At 36.0% G+C, this 20,657-nt stretch overlaps 1 protein-coding gene across 2 annotated transcripts in view; it reads left to right on the top strand.

The window, feature by feature from the left end:
• Positions 1–20,657, top strand: part of MTHFD2L (methylenetetrahydrofolate dehydrogenase (NADP+ dependent) 2 like) — a 124,658-nt gene that overhangs the window by 31,678 nt on the left and 72,323 nt on the right. For both annotated transcript variants that reach the window (XM_072624281.1, XM_072624282.1), the window contains exons 3-5: positions 1,137–1,259; positions 8,699–8,851; positions 12,903–13,010. In XM_072624281.1, coding sequence (XP_072480382.1) covers positions 1,137–1,259; positions 8,699–8,851; positions 12,903–13,010 — 384 coding nt within the window. The remainder of the gene's footprint in view (positions 1–1,136; positions 1,260–8,698; positions 8,852–12,902; positions 13,011–20,657) is intronic.

Here is a 20,657-nt window from a genome sequence, read left to right as displayed (position 1 = left end):
GAACCCACCTCCTGATAGAGAAGGGATGGATTCAGTGTAGATTGACAGATACATTTTTGGACATGGCCAATGTAGGAATTTGTTTCGCATGTTTATTTTACATGTTTGTAACTGGTTTTATTTTCCTCTCTTTCTCAATGGATGAGGAAGGAGAGAAGACAGATCTTCATTTGAAACTGAAATTTAATTAAACAAAGAATATAAAATCTTATCACAAAAGTCATTATTATGAGTTTATTAGATTTTTATGTTAGAGTTATACAAGATTTTTTTTCCTATCTTTTGGAAGTATAGATTTCCTCCCAATCTTTATAAAAATTATCTGTGCATGTATCAATAATATTTTTTATAGTAAAATGAGAGACAGAATAGTGTAATAGGTAGATGGCCTCAAAGTAGTCAGAAAGTCATCTCTTTCATGCACTATGTGACACTGGGCATGTCAGTTAGCTTCCTAGGGTCCTCAAAATATACTAAGAATATAAATTAAAGGAAGGATGTTGACATACATTGGTAGAGAGAATTTCTTAATGGAAGATCTTTTTAGCAAAGAAAATGGATATGTGGTTAAAAATATGAGAATTGCTACCAGAATTTCACAGATATGTCTCTATAGTAGATCACACAATTAAATGAGATCCAGATAATATAACATTCTAGTGGTTTTTGTGATTGTTTTCTGTTGATTATTTTATTTTATTTTTTATTTGTCTATTTCTCCACCAGGCTGGAAGTGTACCAGTCACTCACAGGACCATTCTTACTACTGACATTTGTCAATAGTAAAAACTTTGAAGTTTTCTCTTTCCGATTTGGGTTGGTTCAAATCTTGTTAAGCAGTCAGATGCTCCCTTTGCTTGAGAGAACTTATAATGATGCTGGACTTAGTACAGTCACCCAATTGATGTAGTCCACCACAACTCAGAGCCCCAGAGCTCAAGCCATCTACTAGCCTCAACCTCAAGACTGTGAGGTGGTGCACTGAGTAGAGAGCTGTGCCTGGAGTTAGGAAGACCTGAGGTCAAATCCAGTCTCAGACATCCCTAGAAGGGAGCATTGAAATTGACCCACTGTCCCAGTTACATCTAATAAATCCTCAAATGGTTATTATCTGACTCCTGTATGCTTTCTTCTAGGCATTGGTAGTGAGGTCATTCTAAAACCTAAAGATGTTTCTCAGGAAGAACTTTTGGACATAACTGAGCAACTGAACATGGACTCAAGAGTTAGTGGTATATTAGTTCAACTGCCTTTGCCAGGTAATGTAATTTTATGGTACATCTTAGATGTCATTCTAAGGGGAAAATGGCATGTTTTACAGTTATCTTCAAAGTATTACATTTAACTTTTAAAATATTAGAAAGGAGACTAGCATAAAGATGTGTTTATTCTAGCACGACAATGCTAAAAGATTTAGAAATTCCTTTATTCTGCAGCTTAATTTTCAAAGGATTAGATTAAAATGCCACAAAGTAGAAAGACAATGACAATATAAGTGAAGATACGATATTGCACAGCTTTGGAAGATCTCCTGTTAGTCTTGGACATTGGCTACATAGCTTGTTGGTTTCAGCAAGCATTTCTTAAGTGTTTGTTATGATAGAGGAGAAAAGATATATATGCCTATTTATAGTCATGAAAATATATGTAATCCTATCCTACAATTTAACCAATCTAATATAAGCAGCTAGGTGATGCAGTAGATAGAGTGGTAGACTTGGCTAATTGTTTTATTAGGCAGCCAGTTGGGGCAGTTGATGGAGCCTTGACTGTAGAGTCAGGAAGATATGTTCAAATCCATCCTCAGACACCTAACCAATGGGCAAGTCACTTAACTCCTGTCTGACTAAGTTTTCTCATGTGTAAAATGGTGATAATAATAGTATCTAATCTTCTAGTATGTAATGCTAATTAGAGTTAAAGATCTTCCCTGCCCATCAATAGACTTCACCTCAAGTTCATTAAGGGAAGCTTGTTTTGTAGGAAGGCCCACACTTTTTGATGATTAATGAGGCACTGGGTAACAGAGGGTCATGATGCCCTCCAGCCCTGAAAAGTGTGTTAATACTTTGAGGTGAGGTTTTGCTTTGGGGGCTTGTAAGTTTCCTATGCCAGGTAAGACCCTGGGTAGCCATTAAGGAATGCCCCCCTCCATCCCCAGCTTTGAAAACCCAAATGTTAGTGCTTCTCTATTCGGTAACTATGTATGTATGTAATGGTCAGACAGCTGGATCTGTGTGTTGATCTGTGATATATGTATTGCTTATGGTCAGGCAGTTAGAAGCCCTGTCTGTCAGTCTTTTTTCTCTGCTTGTATTTTCTCTGCCGGTATATGTGATTAAAGAAGTTTGTTGACTCCTCAGAAGCTGCTTTTGTTTTAGAAAAGCAGATCTAAGAACCTGTGCAGCAGGTCCTCCTGTGTATGCGGGGTCCTTGCTGTTACCCAGGGCTTCTGGGAAGATAAGATGTGATCATGTTTGTAAATGTTGTAAACTATTATAACCACACACAGACATATAGCTAATGGAGAGAGAGAGAGAGAGAGAGAGAGAGAGAGAGAGAGAGAGAGAGAGAGAGAGAGAGAGAGAGAGAGAGAGAGGAGAGAGAGAGAGAGAGAGAGAGAGAGAGAGAGAGAGAGAGAGAGAGAGAGAGAGAGAGAGAGAGAGAGAGAGAGAGAGAGAGAGAGAGAGAGAGAGAGAGAGAGAGAGAGAGAGAGAGAGAGAGAGAGAGAGAGAGAGAGAGGAGAGAGAGAGAGAGAGAGAGAGAGAGAGAGAGAGAGAGAGAGAGAGAGAGAGAGAGAGAGAGAGAGAGAGAGAGAGAGAGAGAGAGAGAGAGAGAGAGAGAGAGAGAGAGAGAGAGAGAGAAAGGGAGGGAGAGAAAGAGAAAAAGCTCTGCAAAGCTTAGAGCTTTATATGTGTTAGCTATTATTATTGTTACAGTTAATGTGTAACCAACTTTATTGATTCTAAAGCATTCACTTGTTTCCACAAAGAATACAACTTACTATTTCTCTTTTTCTCCAAATTATCTGCAAAAACATGGTAGTAGCTATACTTATTTTTAAATATGTTATAATTTATGCCAGTACATTATAGAGTTGTGGACTATTGGCCCTGGAAATGACTTAAGATATCTTTAAGTCCAATGGGCAATGAGGTCACGCAGTGGGTAGAGTGCTGGGCCTGGTGTCAGGAAGGCTTGAGTTCAAATTCAACCTTAGACACTTAGTAGCTGTGTGGGTAAGTGACTTAACCCTGTTTGTCTCATCTGTCACATGAGTTGGAGAAGGAAATGCAAATTAGCTTTTTTGCCAAGAAAACCTCAAATGGCATCATGAAGCATTGGACATGATTGAAACAATCAAATTATTAAGTCCAATGCTCTCATTTTACAGAAGAAGAGACTAAGATCTAGACTGACTGTCATGACTCGTCCTAGAATTTGTCATAAGAGTTTTCAATTTATTTTCTATTGGCTGTAGTACAACCATTTTGTTTTCAAAGAAAATCATGTAACTGGCTAAAGCTTTTCTCTTAATGTGAAATTTTGCTGAGATCCCTACAACTTTAATTCAGGCAATTAACTGGTTGGGGTAAAAAAATTTCTAGCTCAGCTTTATGGTTTGCATTTCTTGGACTAGTTGTAAATTACAGAGTAGATCCCCCTAGTGTCTGTTGATCAATTTACAATTTAACTTGATACAAATGTCCCCTTCTGTTCTCTTCAACATGTAAACCTCCTTGAAAGCAAAACCAATTAAAACAAAACAAAGAACCCCACCAAAGTTTTGTCCTTTGAAAGGGTAGTTATTTCCCTGATGTGGCTCCTCCCTCTACAAATGGTGAATAAACTTTCCATGTTTAATTAATTTCAAGAGCTGAAAAATTAATTAAAAAAAAAGTAATTACCACCACAATGGGGTTGTGGGCAACCCTGCTCTCTGCATTTAGGTAGACTAGTCCCTAAAGAGAAGATGCACAGTCTATCCCAGGGGAAGGATCAGAAAATAACCAGGCTGATTGATGGGTTACTAAACATTCCTGAACTTCAATTCTTCTGTATAGTGGAAATCATGTGGGATTTACAGTCAGAGGTTCTGAGTTCAAATTCTAATCTTATTACTTGTATGACCTTGGGCAATTCACTGAACTTGTCCGGGGCTTACTTTTCTCAGTTGTAAAAATGAGAGATTGTCCCAGATGACCTCTAAAGCTTCCTCCAGTTCTAAATCAATGAGTCTATGACCCAAGGGGCCTCAAGTAAGAGTCTTGTTCCCTTTTATGTGTATAGAATTTCTTTCTGGAATTCAGCACTCTTTCTCCCTTGGAATTTCTGGTAGCTAAGTGGCCCAGCAATAGAGAGCTAGGCCTGGAATCAGGAAGACTTGAACTAGAATTTGAATAAGAAATTCAAATTCTGCTTCAGACAGTTACTAGTTGTGTGACACTGCACAAGTCCCTTAAGTTGGTTGCCTCAGTTTCCTTACCTGTAAGGTGGGAATAATAATAGCACCTACCTTGCAGGGTTGTTGTGGGAATCACGTGAGATAATAGTAAGTAAAGTGTTTAGACCAGTGCCTGGAACATAGTAGGTACTTTTAAAATGCTTGTGTTCTTTCTTTCTGTGTTCATGCTTGAAGTCTTCCTACCTTGGGAGGACAATATAGAGCATGTGGTCTGCTGGTTTAGCCTGTGAGAACCCAGGATCACTCCCATGTCATGACAAGGCCACATCATTGGAAGTCCTTAAATCATTTTTAACACTAAAATGACTCTGCCCGTTGGTTGAGAAGCACCACTGCTAAGCAGAGATCAGTGAAAAGAGAAAATTTAAGACTCTCTTTGTACCAAAATATTTTTATGAAAAAAATATTAATGGTAGAAAAGAACTCCAAACAAAGTAGATGCCTATCATTTGGAGAATGGCTAAACAAATTGTTTCACATGAATGTAATGAAATGTTACTGTTAATAAATGATTGATATGATCAGTACAGAAGAATGGAAAATTGTATCTGAACAGTGAAATAAGAAGAATCAGAAAAACAATATACATAACGATTGTAACAATGTAGATGAGAAAAACAGTGAGAACAAAACAATCAACCTTGAATGCTACAAAATGATATTGACCAAACTAGGTCCCAAAGAAGAGATATAAAAAGGCACCCTACCCATTTCTTTGCAAAGGCATTGGGTTTGAAGTTGTGGAACACTGAATATTATTGCAAAAAAGGGGGAAAACAGTTCCGCAAAACTAACCAACACATCAAAACAGTAAGACTTTTACAATTCTCTTATAAAGAAGGTATTTCTGGAAGTGAGAAAGAAGAGAAATATGTTGGCAAATGGAAAAGTGGGATAAAAATAAAATATATGGATTGAAATTTATTTAAAATAAATTATACTGGTCACAAATTTTGAAATATCATACGAGATTTTCTTTCATTAAAAATACATTTGTTTATGCAGAAAGTGTTCAAATAAAAGTCCTATTTGTTTGATGTGAATTTTAAAATCAAGATTAGGCCACTAGATGGCAATGTTGTTCCATTTGTGATGAGTATGAACTAGGCTTTGTATCTGAACTATGGTGAAATTCTCTGGCTCACTCTCTCAAGGCCAGGCAGGCTACATACAACACCCTTCAGGATTCCAGGGTGCCTTGAACAGGGTAGGAGGCTTGGGGCAACTTTTTTCTCTACTGCCATTAGCTGGAATTTTCGCTTGTTGTGTTTCCTTCCCTTACCCATTTTTGGGAGGGGTGTAGGGGGAGGGGAGGGAAGTGATTAAAACTGACTTCCATTTAACTGATTAGTTTATTTTTTTAACCAAAAGGATATTTATATGAGAGATATAACAAGAACAAATGTACAAATACTTTCTCTAACCCCTCTGGGACATACCCTCTCTTGCATCACCTTGTTCTCTGAGTAGATTAGGCTCAAAACTTAGCTCTGTTCTACACCAATAGAACATCCCACCAGTTCACAACCAGATGTGGCATGACTGCTGGATAAATCATTCTACTGGGCTGAAGTCCTAAAATCCATTTCTGAAAGTCATATCTTGCTCCTGGGGCCTCAAGGCTGAGATGCTCAGTGTCTACTTTGACTCCTGGATATGGTTCACTCAGCCAACCTTTCAAAATTCCTAAGGTTGGAGATTCTACTCCCATTACTGGACTCTCTGAGTGAGTCACTGATTCCCCAAAAGCAAACGGAGCAAAAAGAACATGAACTGAGGCCGATAGGCTTAAGAATACCAATAAAAAAGCCCCATGTTCATCACATGCCTTGCTAATTGGAATCAATTACCTAATGTCCACTAGTGATCCAGTTTCTCCAAGGTACTTTCCTTATGCTATTATCCCAGAAGCAACTTTTTAGCATCTTCCTCATGGAAAGATGCCATCTGAGGTACTCTGGGCATGTGACAGATTCCCATAATTTAAAAACTAACCTTAGAAATTATCTCATCAATCAAATTCAGCAAACACCTATAAGGCACATACAAATGTTCTGGTCTTGTACAAGGCAGTAGGCACACTTTCACTTGCTCAAAGTATGATACAAAGAGTCCATGGGCAGCCTCTAATTTTTAAACAGCTTGTGAAATTATTGAATAAAAAATGAAATGGTCATGAAACTTTTGTGATTTGAATTTAGGGACTGATAAAATTGTTCTTAATATTATAATGAAATTTGGATTAAAATGATTGATTATTTTAAAGGAAGGCCATTGATTTTAACATGATATGGTCCCTTATGAATGCAGACTATTTTCAAAGCTAATTAAATCAGGCTAAGGAATTCACCAGGGTTGACACACTGGGCTTGGATTGAGAAAGACCCAAGTTCATGTTTGACCCCAGACACTCTCTTGCTATGTGTGCCTGCAAGTAACTTACACCTATTTGCTTCAGTTTCTTCACCTGTAAAATGAGCTGGAGAAGAAAATGGCAAACCACATCAGTATCTTTGCCAACAAAACCCCAATTGGGGTCATGAAGAGTTGAACATGACTGAAAAGACTGGACAACAACAAAAGGAATGCAATAATTCCAATGATAACAAGAACTAGCATCTATATAGTGGAAAGAACTTACAAATCCCCTTTCATCTTTCTTTATATTTGTATGTAACAGCCTGGGGTGGTAGGTATTCTCACTGTCCTCATTTTACAGAAACTGAGGCAAACAGGGTTAAGTGACTTGCCCAAGATCATATAGCTGATAAGTGTTTGAGGTCACATTTGAACTCAGGTCTTCTTGACTCTAGGTCCTATACTTCATCCTCTGAACCACCTTGCTGCCAAACAACCCACTAAATGAAATGAAGTTGTGGAAAGAAGTGCAAAATGTTGAATTTAGAAATGCTTGCTTTCTCTTCCATAAATACTACTTTAAAATAGGATTTAAACTAATTTTTCATATTATTAAATATGCAATAGTCCAATACTAATAAATTCAAGTTGCCAGTAGGGGAAATTACATGCTTTACTACCTGCATTATAGTAAATACATTCTATTTCTCTAAAAGCTAAAAGGGCCAAGATAAAGAAAAAAGTGTGCCAAAAATGAAGTTTAGACTTAGACTGTGGTCTCTTGAAAAAAATCATCTGTTCAAACTTATGATTTCATTAGTATATGTAACTCCCAGTTAAGGAAACTCTTCACCAGTGCAGATTGGCAGCTTCTCTTAGTTGCAGAGAATTGACTGAGGTACAGAGAGATTAAGGAGCTTGTCCAGGTTAATATAGCCGATATAGATCAAAAGCAGGACTTGATTGACTAGGTAGAATATATAATTAGCAAAGGAATTTTGATATGACAGATACAACTTCATTTTGGCCTTTTCACATGTGGTATTTTGTTAAAAAGTTAAGAATTAGGCTATTAATAACATAAATTACTTAATGTAGAGGAATAAGATCACATAATATGATCTAAATTTATGCACCTGTTATTTATTTTAAACAATGACACCACAAGTAGTTTATGTGTGATCACTTCTGTTCATTTAGGACTTAGATTATATTGGGCTCCTCCCATATTTAATTATTTTAGTAACAAGTAAATATATTTGGGGTTATATTATGCTAATGATTTATGAATATAAATTCTTCAAACATTTTATTGGCATGAATAGACACTTAAAATGTTGTAAAGAATTCCCTAACATATGTCAATCTTTCTCCTCTTGGGCTCTCAGAGCACCTTATGAAATGCCTATTAATTGAAATTCATGATAACACTCTGAAGTAGAAAACGCTTCCATTTTAACTATTATGAGTAAAGTCAGACCAGTTATGTTGTTTTTTTCAGGCTGGATAAATATTTTATCATTGACTAAGACTTCTTTTTTTATCTTATCAGCCTTTCTTGGCATTGGACTTTCATAACGTTATAGAATTTAGAGCTGACAGGAACCCTAGAGATCATTTAGTTTGAACTTTTAATTGTACAGATAATGAAACAATTTCAGAAATATGAAGAGACCTGTTCTTAATACTGTGTATACTAGGTGGATTATTATTAAATAATCTTTTGTCATTATTGTTGGGATTTTAAGGGAGTGACAAAAAATTTGAAATGATTCATAAAACCCCGGGATTCTGAATGAGTGAGCTTGACTTGGCTCTTTACAATTCGATTCCTAGGATTCCTAAATGAATGAGTTGATTTTGAATATCTTACAGACCACATAGATGAACGGACAGTTTGTAACGGAATTGCACCTGGAAAAGATGTAGATGGGTTTCATATTGTCAATGTTGGACGACTATGTCTGGACCAGCATTCTATGATACCAGCCACAGCCTGTGCTGTTTGGGAAATAATAAAAAGAACAGGTAGGTAAGAAATAATCTGAGGAGGATAGGTACAAAATACTAAGCAGTTCATTAATTTATTACTTCTTATACATTCCCTTCACATTAGATACTCAATAGATAATGACTGAGGGAATGGGTAAGTTCTATTAACATACGACTGACAGATGTTTTGCTGTTGGACTTCAGACTCATTATGGTCATAATCTTTAAAAAATGGGAAGATATAGAGAGTACTAATCTGAAGGATATTTAAAATACTTTCACAGATTGATGACCTTCATCAATATGGATTCTTCCATTCACAACTTTTCATCCTGTGTGACTGTCCGTGTACCATCACTGTACTTTATCACACCATGTGTTAGAAATGTTATTCTAAATCTATTGACATTTTGTGGATATAAGTAGAGTCCATGGACTACAAAAGTCTTCCTGCTTCCTTCTGAGACCTCTATCAACTAAGGCAGAGATTCTTAACCTGGGGTCCATTAAACTTGCTTGTTTCTTTCAAAAATATTCTGATAACTCTTTCAATATATTTTTATAATCATGTGTATTTCATTTTCTGTATTTAAAAACTATTTTGAGAGTCCATAGATTTCTCTAGACTTTCATAGGACCCAAGGCACACAAAAAAGGTTTTGAGTCCCTGAATTAATTCTTCCATACATATGCCGATTTTTCTTATGAAGATTTTGTATAGATAGGAAAGTAGGCATATGGATTGGCAATTATCGACATTTTGATTATTACCTTTTTCAATGACTGATTTTTTTCAGGTGTTGGGCATCTTCTCCTCTTTTCGATATCAAAAGAATACATCCCTCAGCTTTCTCAAAGTTGAGTTTTCTCCATTGACCAAAACTGTCTGCACATGCTTTTCTAGCCCAAATGTTAGTTACCACATCCCTTATTTTTAGTGCCGTTTCTACTTCTTTATGCAGGTACTGTTAGAGTGCAAATGCAATAATTCAAATGGCATTGATAGAGGAATAGTTTGTTATAGAAACCTTGATGGATCTTTTCCATTTTTCATATTTATTCTTATTGCAGTTACAACCTTCATTGTTTTCAGACCGATCCAGGTTATTTGACTTTTATCAAAGTTTCTGTAAACTAATGACATAATACTACTCAAATTTTTCTGCCATCCCCTTCCAATGCATTTTACTCAAAAATTTATATATGAGAAAAGTATTGCTCTTGGTTGCCACGTTTTTTCATTTGTTTGAAAAAAAATCAAGTGTTCGCTGGCTGAGGCAATTTCTAGGCTCTCTTGATCCCATTCATTTATCATTTATTTCCTTATCAATAGTGATTTCCAATTTTCCAGCATAAATAAATAATATGCTTAAATAGATCAAGTAGATGTTGTTTTAATTGAATGCCACATCTTTTTTTGAAGTTTTCTAATCTGATATTGTTTTAATCTTTTCTCAATAAGTTGATGGTCTGACTGTACACAGATTGAAAATATGTAAATGATTCTCACATCAATAATGAGTCCTTTTTTCATTAGTGAACTTCATTTTTATCATATTATTCAGCTATTTACCATGTCCAAAATCTGAATTTCTTTTTGAAGTTATTTGTGGTATGTGGACATCAGACTTCTGTATAACATACAACTCTTTGGCTGGTGCTCTCTCTCTCTCTCTCTCTCTCTCTCTCTCTCTCTCTCTCTCTCTCTCTCTCTCTCTCTCAATCATCCATCCATCCATCCATCCATCCATCCATCCATCCATCTATCCATCTATCCATCTATCCATCTGTCTGTCTATCTATGTATTCATCTATCATCTATCTGTCTATTGTCTGTCTGTCTATCTCTATCTCTCTATCTCTCTATCTATCTATCTCTCTCTCTATCTATCTATCTATCTATCTATCTATCTATCTATCTATCTATCTATCTATCTATATCTTGAGTCACATTTTTCAAGTAGTTTTCATTATACTCCCCCACGCTTACTTTTGCTCTGAAGTTATCAGTAAATTGTATGTTAATTTAATTTGTAAAATCTTATTGAGTTCTTAGAAAATTTATCTCCCTCATTCATTGCAACAGATGTTGGTACATAAGCTGCAATTATCTTCTCAGTGGTCTTCTTTTTCAAACGTTCATCATGATGACAATAAAATATAACTTAGAATCATAGAAGATACATAGAAAGGGAGAAAGAAAGAAAGAAAGAAAGAAAGAAAGAAAGAAAGAAAGAAAGAAAGAAAGAAAGAAAGGAAGGAAGAAAGAAAGAAAGAAAAGGCATGGAGGCTGTAAGCCAGATGGACTATTGGTCTTTACTTTAGTAATATTCTCTCTTGTTTCTTGTGTTGTGGAAAGAAGACTGGGGTGCAGACCAGACCTGGATTTGAATCCTTGTTTTTATAATTTACTTTCTTTAGTTTTAGGAACTTAATGTCTATGAATAGCTATTTCCTTATCTCTAAAAGGAGGAGATTGGGCTAAAGAAACTCAAGAGGTCCTTTCCAGCCCTAAATCTTACGATCTCATATAGTAATAACTAGCACTTACATAGTCCTTTAAAGTTTGCGAAGCACTTTACAAGCATTCTCATTTAATCTTCCCTACAAGTTGGGGAGGTAGGTGTTCTTATTAACTATTTTATAGGTGAGGAAACTGAGGCACAGAAAGTGTAAATGACTTGCCCAGGGTCACATAGCTAGTGTAAGACTGCATTTGAATTCAGGACTTTCAGACGCCCAAGTCCAATTTTCTATCCACTGCACCACCATTGAAAGAATGAGGCTCTCCACACAAATTTTTCAGATAACTAGTCATTAAAAATATTAGCTACTTCCCCCCACAAAGTCCTTCTGTATGTCCTCGCTTGCTTAGAAACACAGTCCTATCCTTAGGTTGTGATAACTCATTTTGAATGTCAACAGATACTCTTTTCTTTAATTCCATTGTTGATTGTTGACAGTTTGCTCGCCTCTGGTCTAAGTGGCCCCAGAATGCTTTGGGGATTTTCTTGATGTTTCTTCTCCCTTTTGTTGGTTCTCAGTGTTCCAGCTTCTGATCGTATCTAGCCTCCTCCTAATATGTTATTCTATAATGTGAGAATAACTAAATTTTTTTTTTTGGAGAAAAGTCATAAGTTCTTGGAATTTTAGAGTTGGAAAAGACTTTGGGGATGGTGTTGCCCCACCTCCACATTTTAGACTTGAGTAAGGGTCAGAAGGGTGAGGTCACACAGATAATCAGGATCATTAAAAGCCATGAGCTTAAATGTTTGGGCTTGTGTCAGATATTCTCCTTAGTAACTTGATTTTTCCTCCACTTGGTTGTTGTCCTTCATTCTTGAAGAGGACCAAAATGACATCACTATGCCAGAGTCAAGTTTCAATGTGTCTGACTGTGGCTGATCAGATCAATATGAGCTTGGAATGCTCTACCACAGGTCGGCCACAAATGGTCTGTGTGAACATTTGGGTAGATACTGTAAATTTGCACATCCTGCATTTCCTTTGAGCTGTTTCAATTCTACTTTGTTCATGGAGTACGGTACTTTCTCTGAGTGGGGCACATCATGCTGGGTGGTCCTGCGTCAGTGTCTCCCATATGACACAATCAGTTTCAAAGTTCTTAAGGGAGACTTTGAAAGAGAGACCTTGTAAACCTGCGTTTACAGAGGTTTGAGTAGATGATTGAGATCACTGGAAGCATGATAGTAGGATGTTATTCTAGACTGTGCAGCACAATTCATTTATAAGTCAGTAAAGTACAATTCTCCAAGTAAATTGCAATGATTAAAAGTAACTTGTGTGGTCATTTGAAGCAAAGTGAGAAATCCTGATGTGGGCTATCTAAGAGCATTAAAACAAATGTAAACAAATAGAATAAATGCTACATTGTCAACGTGTCAGAGAGGAGTTATTTAATTTATGTCTTATTTAAATTTAATTTATTAATTATTTAATTTATGTATTTAGATCATAGAGTAATAATTTAATTTATGTTTTGGGGGACTATTTCAGTTGACCTTTTAAATGTGTAAATTGCTTCTCATTATTCTTTCTACATTCAAATCTAACTCTATATTTTAAGGAATTGAAACATTTGGGAAAAATGTGGTTGTGGTTGGAAGATCCAAGAATGTAGGAATGCCCATTACAATGCTTTTACACACTGATGGAGAGCATGAAAGACCTGGAGGTAAGTCCCCAGGTATTCTGTTCAACCAATCTTACTATTTTTTTTCAAAATAACCACATATACTTAATAAAAAATAGCAAAATTGCTTCTTGTTTCTTTATATGATCTTAATGATTTACTTTTTTTTTTGGTGGGGTTATAGATTCATTCAAATGTCAATTGAATAAGACATATTCATAGAATGCTTTACAGTTGTAAATCCCAGCTAGGTGGTGCTGAAGTGCATAGAAATAAGTGTAGTATGTGTCTATGTGTGTATATAAATAATACACAATGCACACACATGTGTCCCACAACTTATATATAGCACATGTATGTGCATGTATGTAAACATGCATATATGTATATGTGCATATAAATTCTACATAATATGCACATACACATACATACACATATACATTTGTGCATTTGTCAATGATAATTTAAAACTTTAAGTTACAATAAAAGGGGCTCCTCAGAGAAGTCACTGGAAGAATGAGGGCTTTTTGCAAGATTCATTCTGATGGTTTGTCTTCAAGATTTTATTCCTGATTTCACTGCCTAACTCTAGCATACACTAATGCTTTTTTACCTCACAGAGTATAATGAAGACTATTTAATTTACACAAGACCTCCTAAAACTTTTAGTGCAACTTTAAGCTCTTAATCTTTTTACAATAAGCCTTTTGGGACACCCTGCATATAGGTGGATGGTTATTTAAGGTAAGCCCATAAAAGTCTTTCTCTTCAGTCCCTTATTGATAATTCTCTACTCATCTAAAATAGATTTCAAATGGGAAAATTTCATTCCTCCATTCATTCCACATTTATCAAGCTCATAGCAAGGTCACTTTGCTAAGCAGTGGGGAGCTACAAAGACAAGTTAGATACAGTTCCTGCCCTCAAATAGTTTATAAGCTAGTAGGGAATGATAAAAACTAGTATTTTTAGATAGACACACATGGCTGCTGTATTTGTATCTCCTATTTAGCGCAGTACCTGGCATAGAGGAGTAAGTCCTTAAAAATTCCTTCCTTCCTTTCTTCCTTTTTTGCCTTCCCTAAATTTTTAAAATATTCTCATCTAGGTCCACGGTCTTAGACTTATTCAACAAAGGAAATAAATACCACTTTTGATACCTGTTAGTCAGGGGAAATGGAACCTGTCTTTATTGTAGCAACACAAATAGGCCCTTATGATTACAGTGTCAGGGGAATGAGAAATGCTCTTCTATTTTAAAGAGGCTATTAGAGGGAGCACAGCCTAATTTCTGTTGCTAGAAACAAAGTCAGTGCTTTCCCAATGCGGTAAACCAAGGGACTTCAACTGTCAGAGTTCCTTGGAGGGCGGTGACATGCACTATTAATATAATGGATTGCTGAGAGCTGCTGACTTGCTCATGCTTGGAAATTTCAGCTCTGCCTAAGCAGTAATTAAATGCAATAAATGTTCATTCATTACTAAGAGAGTCCTTGAAGTTGGATTAACTTTGTTCAGTTTGGAGCTTAGGGAAATGCCATCCACAAAGTCTAGGCTGCTCAGGATGATCAGTGTGGGTCAGAAAAACCTCCAGACTTCATGAGTTGACTTCGGCTTATTCCAGTTTTTATCTTCTAGCCAATGAGAATTCTTTCCTTTTTCTTAGATAGTTTGAGATCCAGGTGATTTGGGGTTAGGTCCTCGACCTTTTTTTTGTAAGGAGATTTCGTTTTTCATTTCCTGAAGCTCTTGGAACTGGCAGGAATTGGGGTTGGGGTCTGACCGTAAAATCCCTGAGCTGATGTAGGTGGACTCCCCACAGTAATAAGAACAGGGCATATGTTCCTTTTCCCTGGGGAGAAAAGGTTTTGTGCTGGGGAGGGGATGTCTAACCCTCCCTGCTCTGCTGTCACAGATGAGAAAACTGAGCTCCTACCTCCTACAAGGTGTCCCTCGATGATAGCGCCTTCCCTCTGTGAATTACCTCCAATTTATCTTGCCTATATCTTGTTTGCATAGAGTTGCTTTCTAGTTGTTTCCCCCATTAGACAGTGAGCTCCTTGAGGCAGGGACTTCCTTTTGCCTTTGTATCCTCAGAGCTAAGTAGGGTGCCTGGCACATAGTAGGCACTGAAAAAATGCTTGTCAAATGGGAAATCATCATTATTATACTATCTATTTCATAGGGCTTTGGTAAGGAAATCACCTTATAAACCTTGATGTCCTATATAAATGTATCCTATTTTTCTCCTATGCATGCACACCATAATTAGCAGCACCACCAAAAATGCATCAAATTTCCCAAGTTCATTTTGCAAGCATTAGGAATCTTTTGGAGATTTTGTGAGGCACAATCTCTGCCTTGTGGAGTGTAGAAGTGGGTCAACAAGACAGAAAAGAGACATAATTTAATACATTAACAATAACAATAGGACACATTTACAAAGCACTTTAAGATTTGCAAAGAGCTTTACAAATATTATCTCATCTGATCCTCACAGCAACCCTGTGAGGGAGGTGCTATTATTCTTATTTTATAGTTGAGGAAACTGAGGCAGGCAGAGTTTAAGTAACTTGCTAGTGAGTGTCTGAGGCTAGATTTGAATTCAGGACATCCTGGCTCCAGACCCAGCTGCCTCCAGATGCCTCCAGATGCCTCTGCATATAATCAATTCAATGGCAGAAGTTAAAATTCTTCACCTATACACACACACATACTCATATATACACACACACGTATATACACGCATATACACATACACACATATACACACACTCATATATATACACGCACATACACACATACTCATATACACACACATAAATATATATATATGTATAGAATGCATCGTCTTGTCCTTAATTAACAATTTTAACAGTAACACACACCATCAGCAGAGAAGTGTCTCCCATTTCACACCCTCTTTCATCCCTTGCTATGTTTTGTTGATTGTAGCCGTGCCTCTGTGTATGAGAACACAGCCCCTATTACGGAGTTCCCTGTCTGCTAGTTCTTATCTTATAGCAAACACCTGATTACATTTCTTCTTCCAAAGGAATAACTAGGTAGCCCTTCCTGGCTTGGGGCTGAGTATTTTCTTTTCTTATGTCTAAGAGTGAAGATGCATGAAGGGAACAGTCATCTCCAATGAGCCTTTCAATAATAAGTGATATATCAATGTCCATATCTATATGTATTCATATCCATATCTATATCTATCTATAATACATACATATATACACACGTACATACATATATTATATATACATACATATATATACACACACATATATATAAAATCAGTCACTATTGACCGGATTAGATTATGTGCATTTAAAATATAGTTAAGTAATAAAACTTTTTGCACTTAGAAAAGTGCTGTATCTTCTTGATCTCATTTCACTCATAATTAATAACTCTACAAAGCGTTTATTACACACATATTTATTCCTCTTTTATAGATGAAGAAATGGGCAGCAAGGTGATGCAATGGTAGAGCACTCCTCCTGGAGTCTGGAAGACCTGAGTTCAAATTTGACTTCAGACATATCATCTGTGTGACCTTAGGCAGGTCACTTAACCCTGTTTGCCTCAGTTTCCTCATCTGAAAAATGAGCTGGAGAAGGAATGGCAAACCACTCCAGTATTTTTGTCAAGAAAACTCCAAGTGACGCACGAAGAACTGGAGGTGACTGAAAAATGACTGAACAACAAAATAGATGAGGAAACTGAGGCTGGGAATGATTAAATAACTTGTCAATGATCCCACAGCAAAGAAATAGAAGATGTGAGATTTAAACCCAGGTCTTTCTGATACTCAGCAAAGCCTTCTATCACTATGACATGCTACCTTTTATTTTCCTGTAGTTATATCATCATAGATTTAGAGCTTGAAGAGATTTCAAAGGCCACTGAGTCCAAACTCCTCATTTTATACGTGAGGAAAACTGAGGCATAGTGAAGTCAATTGATTTACGTAGGGTCACACATCTGCTAAGTCCCTGGTTATGATACCAGGTTTTCTTTACTACAAATCCTACCCCCAGTCCTCTAAGCTAATCTGCCTCTCTCCATAAGGATTAAAAATGTGGTTATAATTGATATTAGAGGAAAACAATACAAAAGAACATATATATATACCATCAATCCTCCACTTTTATGTGGGTAACATTCCTAGAAAATAACATAAAAGTAAAAAACTGTGAATGTTGATACATTGAACCTATGAGAAATAAGGGGGTAAGTTCCCACAACCATCAGAAACTGTGATCTTTTGCTGGAGATTGCTGAAGATACACTTTTTTTGCATACACCTTTATAACAAAATCTTAATTTAGATAATATGTACTTTTCCTAAACAGTAACCTTGAAATTATACTCAAAATACAGTCCACAAAATAAAATTGGTAACATGCAAAAACATCTTTTCTCACTAGAAATTCCTCAGAATTCTGTGACCTTTTGTGCTAACAACTAGATTTTTAAAAAAATAAACCTTGATTTCAGACAGTATTCACTTTTCATCACACATGAAATCTATGGTACCATAAATGTTGTACAGCAAATAAAATTCTTAAAACTAAAACATTTTTTAGCATGAATCTTCCATTTCACTATATCAGATTGTGGCAGTGTGAGGCCACTGTACTTTATAATGAGTTGTTGTTTGATTAACAGCAAACTTGTTTTTGACAGTAACTGCAGACATTCTGGCAAAAAGTTAATTTAACACCTTTATTTTCTGATTAAGCTACCATCACTGACTTTGCACACTTGCGCTTAGAGAACAAAGGACTTACATTTTTGGGGTATAACTGAAACACAAAACTTGAGTTTTTAAAGGCAAACAGTGAAAATATACAATGAATACACTGGGAGCTCTACTACAGCAGGATGAACAAGACCAGTGAAGCCCCCTAATAGGTGGCTTGTGTTATGTGCCTTCCGATTTTTCCTCTACTACACATAGCTGCGAATATGCATGGTTGCTAACATAAAATTGAAAATTAGATTACTAATGAAATCACAGAAATGCTTGAATTTGGAAAGTTAAACACTTCAATGTTGAGGATTGACTGTATGCATGTGTGTTTATACACACACACATGCATATATATGTAAACACACATATATATGTGTACCACAATCACTATATTTTGTGTTTATCTCTGTTATGTGGTATCTCATTTTAGTAAGACAGGCTATAGATTAGCTTGGAAAAATACATTCTTGTTGAACTCATATCAAAACTAATAATACACTTTTTCTCAGAGGGGATTTAAAAGGCAGACAACTGTTGTTTTTTTCAAGTATGCTTTACTACAATCCTCCTTGCAGGCAGATAGATTCCAAGCCTTCCAAAGACTTTTTTGGTCTTTGGTCTTTGGTCTTGGTAAATAACATATTTTTTTACAGAAAGAAGGCAGGGGATAAATGTTTATAAAGTACCTACTATGTGAGGGACACTGCGGTAAGAACTTATATCTCATTTCAGAAAGTTCTGCATGCCAATTTTTATTTATTTTAGTGTTAAAATGAATAAGGGAGAAGGTGATGCTTTCATTAGATTTACCTTATGGTATTTAAATTTCTGCGACTGAATTGGTATGTGCACCTGTCAAATCATTTGTTTGCCTATCTTATCACCCCACTTCTATACCCCTCAAGGCATGACTCTTGTCTTGCAAAATTTCTGAAAAAAACATAAGTCTTAGCCCAGTGTTCTCCAGGGAAACAATAAAGCTCTGCATCTTCATTTTCATTCAGGTATGCTCTCCACAGATATTTGGTAGATATTCAAGTATCTCATGACTGGCTAAGTATCTCATGTTTTCTAAACAGATGTTTAATCAATTTTTGTTCATTTTCTTCTTTTTTTTTCAAAAGAATTATGCGTATAACAACCTTGAACAACATGAATATTTTGATATACAAAGAATAATTAAAGAATATTTTATATTAGATGGGCATCTAAGTGGCACAGTGAATAGAATACTTGGTCTAGAGCCAGGAAAACTCATCTTTCTGAGTTCACATCTGGCCTTAGACACTTACTAGCTGTGTGATCCTGGGCAAGTCACTTAACCCTTCTTACTTCACTTTTCTCATTTGTAAAATGAGTTGGAGAAAGAAATGCCAAACTATTCCAGTGTCTTTGCCAAGAAAAACCAAATGGGGTCATGAAGAGTCGGATATGATTGAAACAATTGAATAACAACAATATTACATGAAACTGTGAACTTCTGTAACATAAAGCTTTAAAAATGTGTATTAAATGTAATATACGTGTTGATGTCCCTTTGAAATTTCTTCTGCTTTTTTCTGTTTTTAATGTTTTATTAAAGTTATTATCTGTCTACTTTTTTCTTGCATCTCTGTATCTATCCACCAACTCATCCAACCCACATAAATAAAAGCTTATTACTCTTCGTCTCTCTTGGCAATATCAGTTTTGGCATTGCCTTATCTGAAACCATGTTTACATTTCCTTTTTTGGAACTGCTTAAAGAATGACATGTTTTATTCTGGTCCCTCATTTGAACTCTGCTTTTTACTTTATGCTTTAAATGTGTTTGTTACGTAGTTCTTTCCTCTTCCCTTCTTCTCCATCCAATATGTACAGCTGCTCTTGATCTCAAGGGAGGACACCCACTCTAATAATAATTATTCAGATTTTATGGAGTTTTGATCTGTAGCACTTTTCTTACAGCTCTGATGAAGTAGGTAGTATAATTTTTGTACTTGGTCAAAGGAAGAAATAGAGTTAGAAAGGAATCTGGTTCTCCCTATTGTATGACCAGCCTTCTTTCTCCTTCTGATTTCACTCATGATTGAAGGAGTAGATTCTGATATAAAGAAGGGGTTAGCATAGAATTTAGACCCAGAATCATAGAATTTTGAAGTCCAATGTGACCTTAGGAATCAATGCATTCCACTTGTTCAGAGCTACAAAGAAAAAAAATGAAAAAAAAAAGCACCAGATTTGAAGATTGACTTGCCAAATATATTAAAATAGCAAATATCTTATTATTATAAATTACCCAGGGATACATTTGCAGATTTTCATTTCTTTGGGAAAATGGTTCTAGATTTTGGGCTTGTGCAATTAGTTTTTAAGCTGTGTTTTAATATAATTGATTTCCATTGTAATCTCCCCTAGGCTTTGGCCTCAAAGGTGTGATTAAACTTGAGAAAGAGTAGAGAGAGCTGAAATAAATGAGTTAGCCTAAAGTCAACAAAGAGGGACATATTTGGATTGTTTGTTGAGGTGAATTACAAAGTCATTGATGATAGGTTTATAATGGATGAAGACATGAACCTGTCCATGTCATTATCCAATGAGACTTCAGAAGAAAAATGTAAATTTAAAGGAGCTAGATCTGTATGGCTATCACCTTCTTGTACTGACTAAAACTTGAATTTTACAACACAGATGAAAAAATGTACCTTCTTACCTTCTTTGAAGAGATGGGTGAATCTGAGTGTGGAACCTTGAAGTTGCTATCAGGTTCCAATGAAGTGTTTGTTGGTTTACTGAATTGCTTCCCCCCTTCCCTTTTTGTTATTAGGAATGGCTCTCTGAGTGGGGAAGTAAGGAAGTAACAAAAGTTATCAAAAAAACATACTTTAGCTATGTATAGGCCTATCCTGCCATAGTAAGTTCTACTCTGGCAATAGATTGACCATTTG

This window comes from Notamacropus eugenii, chromosome 7 (assembly GCF_028372415.1).
Source record: "Notamacropus eugenii isolate mMacEug1 chromosome 7, mMacEug1.pri_v2, whole genome shotgun sequence".
Classification (NCBI taxonomy): domain Eukaryota; kingdom Metazoa; phylum Chordata; class Mammalia; order Diprotodontia; family Macropodidae; genus Notamacropus; species Notamacropus eugenii.
Note: the sequence above shows the minus strand (reverse complement) of the source record. Positions and strands in the feature narration are given on the sequence as shown.